The sequence below is a fragment of the Helobdella robusta genome, assembly GCF_000326865.2.
Source record: "Helobdella robusta unplaced genomic scaffold HELROscaffold_3, whole genome shotgun sequence".
Lineage (NCBI taxonomy): Eukaryota > Metazoa > Annelida > Clitellata > Rhynchobdellida > Glossiphoniidae > Helobdella > Helobdella robusta.
Window position 1 is genome coordinate 4,213,094 of NW_008704501.1, and position 9,081 is coordinate 4,222,174.

Below are 9,081 nucleotides of genomic sequence, written 5' to 3' on the forward strand. Positions count from 1 at the left end.
TTTATAATTTATTTTCTAACACTGTCTTTATAAAACCTGCTTGATTGGAAAAAGTGAATCCACATTTACGTCACAAAAAATGTTAAAGTGAGCAAACAGGTTAGCCGTACAAAATTAAATTGCTCTATTTAAACGCACTAAAATATTTTAAAAAGGTCTTCAAGTGAAAAACATACCGGAAAAACACTGCCTAAAAAGGGAAGGTAGATGAAAACTTGAAAAAAAATTTGTGTCGCATTTTGAAGGAAGCTTTCAACTTAATTGACACCTGCTTGGCGTGGGTACCTCGTGAATAAATGAACGACAACCTATCAATCAGGGAGGCCATGTTTCCATAAATTTAAATTAGTTCCCGTTATTACAACATCACACTAAACTGATCTTACATCTTTTCCGTTACATCAAACTGTCATAAGTTGCATTAACAAGCTGTTATAAGTTGTAGTCAGGAAGCTCTATTTTAAACCGTTATTAAACTAAATTTAAGATTTTTAGAAACTGCTACCGAAAAATATGTGATGCCAGCAACTATGGCATGAGTTTACTTCAAGCTCAAATAAAAACCAACAATAAGAACGTACTAACTATAAGCAGAAGTTTATTCCAACAAATATTTACAAACCGTCTCAAAAAATTTCTAAGTTAAAAATATTCCCACTTCCTAATGCATTGAATGGTCATATGCAAGTAGATGGAAAAATTTACATCAACGAAGATACGTACTCTTCTTCTGTCATGAGCATTTCCCAACCGCAGATGAAACACCATGCTAACATGTACACGCACAAGCATACACACACACACACACACACACAGCCATATAAAATAAGATACGTACCCAGAGACACGTATATATACCCACATATTTTCACACTCATATATACAGACATGCACATCCACAAATATATTATGCAATAATTAGTTTGCATGCATGCATGTGTAAACCTGTGTATCATACATTTCTACATAAACGCTCATGTGTGTGTGTGTGTGTGTGTGTGTGTGCGTGCACGTGTGAGCTCGCGTTCATGTATGTAGAAGAGAGAGACAGAAATTGATGAAGCAACCAGCACTACACACAATTTAATGTTTCTTCTTAATAATCCTTTCTTGTTTTCAGCATATCCACACACACACACACACACACGCACACGCACACACATTCACACACAAACACACATACATAAACTCACTTACATACACAAGCGTACAAACAAACATACTCTGCAGCTCTATGCATATTTCATGATTCTAACTAACTGTTGAAGCTTTTTGATGCTGATGACATTAAAGAACATTCTCGCGAAACAAGTTGACTTTACTTTTTCATTCATTTGAAACAAAGTTTTAAAATATATATGTGTGTGTGTATATGTGTGTGTTGTGCGTGTATGTGTGTGTGTTTGTATGTGTGTATATGAAAATATGTGTGCTTTGTATGTGCGGGCTTATACACTAACAACTCTCGTGTTTCTTTGTTTGTTTGGATGTGTAATAATATTACCATGAAAAACTACAGTGTATGCGTTTGTTTATGTGTTTGTTTGTGTGTGTGTTTGTGAGAAAGAGAGAGAGGAGAAAGAGAGAGAGAGAGAGAGAGGGAAAGAGAGAGAGAGAGAGAGAGAGGTTTAATGACAACCAGAAATAACTTCTGCTGCTCCTCCTCCAACCCTACATTGCTGTCCAGGAACAATTCAAATGGAGTGAAGGAATGAAAGATTGAAATGAAAGAATAAATTGATGAAATAAAAAATGAAGTGAATGTTGGGTGTCTTAATGGAGTGATTGAAATGAAATTGAAAAAATGGATTGATAAAAATGGTAAGTAGAATGAAAAAATACAGGAATTAATTGATGGAATGAATGAATTGAGAGAATGAATTGAGAGATTAAAAGAATGAATAGAATAAAGAAATGAATTGATAAAATGAATCAACAAAATGTAAAAATTAGTTGATGAAATGAATGAATGAATGAATAAAAAAGAATTCATCAAATTATGGAATGGAATGAATGAAGGAATAAAATATAATAGAAGTTTCTGTTACGTTATTTGTCTTTATGATTTAAAAAAAATGAATTTCTTGTCGTTAACTTTTAAACAGATCAAACACATACATAAGCAACCGACACTCAAATACAAACACACCCACATCACACACACTCAAACACACACACACACATAGACACACACATCCAAAAACACACAACACAAGCACGAACACACACACACCCACATATAAACACAGGCGACACCAGAAGAAACAGTAGAAATCACAATAAACAAACCTAGCCAGATCGGCTGTTATTTTTTCCATCATACAGGAAGAGCAGTTGAAATCAAGTGGAGATGATGCCAAGTCGGTCGATGGCGTGTCAACAACTTGAGTAGGATGATTTGGAAGAAGAGGAAGAGAAGGAGGAAGAGGAGGGGAAGAAGAAATTGATGTAGAGGGATGTGCCTCGGGAATATCCGCCGCATGCCGTTCATCAACATCCGCTAATAAGGATTCTTCGTTGACGGTGGGTGGAAGTTGATCGCATGAAGGAAGTCTCCATTGAGTTGTGTACATGAAATGTTTGTGGCTCTGATAATGTTGTTGTTGTTGTTGATGTTGTTGATTTAGTTGCTGTTGTTGTGGCTGTCTATATTGTGATATGTTTTGATTTTGTTGAGGCTGGTTTTGCAGTGGCTTTTGAAATAATTGTTGATGCTGCTGAGACGCTGCTGTTGTTGATGTACTGTGATGTTGCTGCTTCTGCTTGAGTTGTTGAATCTGTTGATGAAACAAATACTGTGGTGTTAAAACGGATGGCAAAAGCGCTTTTTGTGGCAGCAGCTGCTGCTGTTGCAGCTGCTGCTGTTGCTGCTGTTGTTGCTGCTGCTGTTGCTGTGGATGATACGGGTTTGTAAAATGTTGTAAGATAGCCGTTTTTTTATCGCAAAATGTCGAATTATTTGTATCCCAGACATCACAGTTGTGCAGATCATGTGGTGAGTGCGATGAAGCCATTTGTGCTGCTGTTGCTGATGACGAAGTTGTTGAATCTGGTTGTTGAACAAATAACGAATGTTGCCGTTGTAGTAATGGAGATTTTTGTTGTGGTTGTTGCGCTCGTTGTAGATGTTGCAATATAGAGTGGGAATCGTTTTGATTTTGTTGAGCAAATAATTTATTATCATTATCGTTGTTGCTACTGTGATGTTGCTGATGCCAGTGAACCTGTGCGAGCTGTTGAGTTAGTCGTGGAGAGGGAATTGTCAGCCTCTCCTTTCCGGATGTTTCCACCTCAATGTCACGCAACAAGTTGACATCAACAGATTTCGAAATCTCCAACTTGTTCATTCTTTTCAGGAGAGTATTTTTATTTTCCTCAAAACTCCGAGTGGCTTCAGGACATTTGCTTTGCAGATCAGCCACGTTGGCAGACCTGTTGGTGAGCACGTGGTAATGATCCAACTGAGCTTCTGACGGTTTTTCGTCGGAAAACCAAGAATCGTTTTTAGACTTTTTGAACATTTTGAATTTGCTGTTGATGTCGTCTGTGTAGTTTGAAGCGTTAGTTTTGTCGCTGACAGTTGTAGTTGATGTCGTTATGAAAGCATTATAATTGTTTTGTTGTTTAACACTCACGTTGTTGTTGTTGCATTTGTAGTTGCTTGTGTCGCTCTTTAAGGATAGGCGTTCATGCATTTTGTTCTTCTTGATGTTTATTGGCGATCTTATTAAGTGGGGCCATTTTGTTGTTATTTCTTTGAAAGATTGAGCTTTAGCCTGATCGCCATTATCTTTTTTTGCGCTGTTTCTGGAGTTGTTTTGTTTGGGTGGCCGTGCAGAGGATGATGTGGTTGCGTTTGTTGTTGCAGTCGTGAAAATTGGATTGCAGTCTGCGGTCGAGCTGCTGTTGTTATTGGACATAAATTGGAGATTAGAATTGTCGTCCACGCTCCGACGCATAAACTGTTCTTGTAATTGATTGTCTTTCAGCTGAAAAGTTTGTTGTTGTTGTTGTAGTGTCGGAGGTTGTTGTTGTCGTCGTTGTTGATGAACAATATGATGTTGCGATTTTGTTGTTGTTGTTGTTGTGTTTGTCGTATCGTCAAAGGATCGTGATTGTTTTGCAGACAATGGGGAGCATGTACTTTGCGTTACGATTCGAGTGGAGGCAGGTTTTGAAGTTGCTGTTGTTGCATTTAGAAATTTTTGTTCTGTTGTTGTTGCTGCTGATGTCAACGATGTTGTTGATGAGGTTTTAAACGTATGACAAACGCCAGATGATAGAGTGCCTGAAGTTATTTTAATGATATTTCTGTTGGCCGAAACGTTTGCAATTACAGATAAACAAAAATTGTAAAAGTTATTTGGATCATGTATCAAACTTATAATTCATAACTGGTTCAACTTATTTTAATTGAAAAACTTATAATTTGCCATTTGGGCTATTTGTGAATTTGAAACAGGTCTATTAGAAAATTTAAAACTGAAGTATTTAAAAAGCTACGAAAAGTGATGCTATAATAAAACCAATTCAATTTTGTTGCCATGAAAAGAAGAATAATAAAATCATTAAAATTTTTATCCTGAAGTCGAATATTTGTATTTCCATTAATTAAAAGCAAAACTAAATAACTGAAAATGAGAACGTCCAAGATAAGATACCACGAACCTGTGTTGTTGTTGGTGAGGTCAGCTGGAATGGACACCGGTTGAAACCAGCGTGTGGAGGCGAGTGTGGAAGGTGAGGACGACGAAGATGATGAAACTGATGAGGATGGGTTGGCTGGCTGGTTGGAACATTTACTGCTGCAATGTTGGTTCTGTTGACGAAGTTGCTGGAGAACTGGTGGGTCTTGTATTGGCATTGATCGCACGGACAATGTGCCAACACAGCAGATAAGTTGCAAGCTGGTTGGTTGATGTTTGTCACACCAACCTCATCAACAACCTCTGGATGGAAACTGTTTCATGCAACAACTTTTTCAACTTTTTTAGTTTTACTTTTTACGCAGGTAGACATCTTTTTCATGCATTTCTATTCTTTGTTGAGTTTTTGATGTTACTTTGGAATGTTTGAACCTAAATGGGAAATAAAAAAAGAAATGTCTTCCGCTACTTTCGATGTTTCGTATAAAGTATATCAACATCTTTTGTATAAAATATATCAACATTTTTGTATAAAATATATCAACATGTTTGTATAAAATATATCAACATGTTTGTATAAAATATATCAACATGTTTGTATAAAATATATCAACATGTTTGTATAAAATATATCAACATGTTTGTATAAAATATATCAACATGTTTGTATAAAATATATCAACATGTTTGTATAAAATATATCAACAGGTATGAATAAAATATATGAGCATATTTTTTAACCAGTCAATCAAATGAAATGTTCTTTCATCATAATTACAATAAAAAATTCTAGCTCCATAAAAAAAATAATACAAACAGAAAAGGTAAGCTGTTTATTGAAGCATGCAGGCGGAGAGCGTGTGTATGAATGTGTGCACGTGGTTTTACAAGCAAGTAGGACTAATGTGTATTTCATGTAATGCATTGAAAAGAAAGAAGTGTGTAGCCATTGAGAGGAGATTGATTATTGATATTGTGACTGCTGCTGTTTGGATCTTCAAAATGACTTGTCCACAGGCAGTCTATGTATAGAAACGTCAACATATGTATTATTGTACATGTACTCTAATGTACAACAGTGTAGCGTACTACAACTCACAGTACTATTCGGTACTTTACTGTAGGTTTTTTTACCAAGGTATCAATCAAAAACTTTATGTTAAAAGAAACTTTCGTTCTAGTTGATGTGAATATTTTTACGTTTGTTTTCACTTTCAAATTAAATTTTATAACGGGTCAGTTGATCATTTCAACTAATATTAAGCCCTCACAAATGAGCAGTGATGTCTGGATAATTGATTTTGGCGTGGTTATGTGGAGAAGAAGAAGGAGAAAAAATTTTCATTTTGCGAGAATTGAAAGAGTTTGAAAGGGGCATTCCTTTTCATAAAAGAGACTTGATCGATGATTTTTCATAACGAAGTCGAAATGGATTATTCACTCACTCACTCACTCACTCACTCACTCACTCACTCACTCACTCACTCACTCACTCACTCACTCACTCACTCACTCACTCACTCACTCACTCACTCACTCACTCACTCATCCATTTATCAATCTATCTATCGATTCTTTCAAATATCTGTCAATCTATCTTTTCTTTCACTTTCATTCACTAAATCATTGAGTCGTTCTTTCATTCATACATTTGTTTGTTTGTTCATTAATCTTTTTTTAACAAATAATCCCAAAAATGAAAAAACTCTTTACCATTATTTTATTGCTTCACTTAATCTTATTAAAATATTGTTGTAATCTTTAACGCTCGTAACTGCCAACACCAATGTTATAACTTCAATGATCGTTATATTTCCAATTATCAAATTTATCCGTTTATTTGAATGCCAACAGTAATGGAAACACTATACTAATCCAAGTAACTAACTATATAAATCACATTTACTACTTTGCTTCAAACTTCGCTGCTAACTTTCCTACCCCTGCCCCGTATAAAGCCTCTACAGAAGATTTTACAATCCTCTACGGTATGAAAAGATTCTATGGTACACAATCGATAACAAATAGCGAAGACAACAAATATAACAAGATAAAAGTGATTAATTATATAGCGTAATTCCATCATTCTAGCGGTTATAACAAATTATTATATATTGAATGATATTTACTATTTAACTTCCAAATGAAATGATGGCATGGTTTATGGCGTAAATAATAATAATCTATGGGGATAATCCTTTTTTAAAGAAAGTAATGCCGACGACGATGATGAAGACGATTTGAGGATGGTGGTGGATCGGGTGATGAATTTGATGTCATGAGGATTTGATAAGGGAGATATTGATGAGATAAATTTGATGCTATAATGATAATGATAATATGACAATGTGATAACGAAGAGGTTGACGATACGATGAAGATGATAGTAGAATGTTGATGATACTAAGATGATGATGTCACTAGAAGTTGCTTAAGATGATTACAATAAAATTCCGAGTTTAATGTAATTAATAATAATTAGAATATTTATAACAATAAAAAATTATTAACAACTAACTATATAAAAGTAAAAAAAAATTATAACTAATATTAATTGATATTATCTTCTAGCAAAATAGAAGCTCCAATAAAAATAATGATAACAGCTTGAACTTGCGAGTAAAACTATGAAATTTTTTTTCAGAATTTTATAAAAAAAATTTTGTTGTGTTGCATTCATTTGTTTGGACTGAACAACAGGAAGTAATTGGAATTAATTAAGTTAAAAGCCTCTGGGAATTAGAGTTTGTACACTGTCAATTTATTTTTCTTCTCAACGACTGCATTAACAAATAACGAAGCTAACGCTAATTATAGCATCAGCACGAACGAAAACATGAACTCAAACTTTAAAACAACAACTGCAAAACAATGGCAACCGAAATAATATGATTGAACACTATAAAATAACCACAAAATCATTTTTACCAACTACACAACAGCTTTGAACAACATTTGAAGCAACAGACCAAAAAGACCACAGAGACGTAACAACAGCAACAACAACAAAACTGAACAACAACGACAGAGGTAACACTAACAAAATATCATTATATCCGCCAACAACAACATCATAACAACATCAGTTGCCTTAATCAAACAACAACACAACTCAACAACAAAACATCATTTAAAAACAAATTCATTCAAATCTTCCTAATTAGACTATACGAGGCATAAAAGTTAATTTATAAAAAACTTTCAACCATCTTGGATCTCCGACCACAATATTTACATGTATATATCCATTTACGTAAATGTTTGTAATCTATGTATGTGTATACAATACACCTATATGTATATATCTAGATATATAAAATGGTGAATGTTGTTGACGTTGAAGCATCGTAACCAGCACAGCAACAATAATTATTGTTGTTGTGTCAGGTTGCAAGGAAGAGTATTCAGGTGTGTGATATTAATAAAAATAGGAGTTGTGCTCATTCGTTTTGTTGTGCGTGCGTGTATTGTGTGCGAGCTGAACGTTATGCTTGTCTGCATCACCAATACTGTACATAGGTCTGTCTGTCTGTCTGTGCGTGCACTTGCGTGTACGTGTTTGTGCGCATAGCTTTCAATATGAATGTACATACAGGTTCACGTTTTTTTATGTGTGTGAATATGCATATGTATGTGTAAATGTGTGCGTGTGAGAAAGCGTATATGCGTGAACGTGCGTATGTGCGTGTATACATGTGTGAATGTGCGTGCAAGCCTGAGTGTGTTTTGTATTTGTGTATATTTGTCTATTTGTGTTTGTATTGTATTTATTTGTGTGTGGGTGTGAGTTTATATCAAATTCTACTCGCGATAATTAAGATAATCGATGTGTGTTATTTGTTGACTGTATTGTTGTTTGTGTTGTTGTCTGTGTTGTTGTCTCTTATCTGTGTTGTCCGTTGTTTGTGTTGTCAACTGTACTGTTGCATGTGATATTTATGTTGTCTGTTTTGTATGTAGAGGTATTTTTTTATTCTTTATTTCTATTGCTTGTCTTGTTGTTGCATTTGTTGTTGTTTTGTGGTCTCTGTGTTAATCCAGTTGAGATGCCTTTATTTACTGTGGTTGATTATTTTCGTGCTGCGGTTTTAACGTTGACAAGTGTTGCCATCAATGGTGATTTCTCTAATGTTTGCATTCTGATTATTTAGCTCTGTATTTAGCTCTGTTGTTGTTTTATTTCTGTTTTTGTTTGATCACGTGCTGTTGAAAAGTGTTTGTACTTTTGCAAATGATTTGTGTGATCTGCTGCCATTAGCACTCAAGTTGATTTTGTCCACGTTAGCCTGAATCCTCTCGTCGTTCTTGCTACTTTGCTTCTCTATTAGCATTGATTAATTTCCTTGTTGGTTGACTGTTATATTATTACATTTATGTTTTAGCTAAGTGTTGTTCGTTGTTTGTGTTATATTGATTGTTTTTTGTTGTTGTTTGG

At 34.7% G+C, this 9,081-nt stretch overlaps 1 protein-coding gene across 1 annotated transcript; it reads right to left on the reverse strand.

Moving 5' to 3' along the window:
* Positions 1 to 642: 642 nt before the first annotated feature.
* Positions 643 to 5,019, reverse strand: HELRODRAFT_161421 (hypothetical protein; the record flags this gene model as incomplete). Its single annotated transcript, XM_009021342.1, has 4 exons — positions 643 to 661; positions 2,290 to 3,989; positions 4,669 to 4,907; positions 5,001 to 5,019. 4 exons carry the CDS (start codon positions 5,017 to 5,019, stop codon positions 643 to 645), a joined length of 1,977 nt encoding a protein of 658 aa, XP_009019590.1.
* Between the last annotated feature and the right edge of the window lie 4,062 nt (positions 5,020 to 9,081).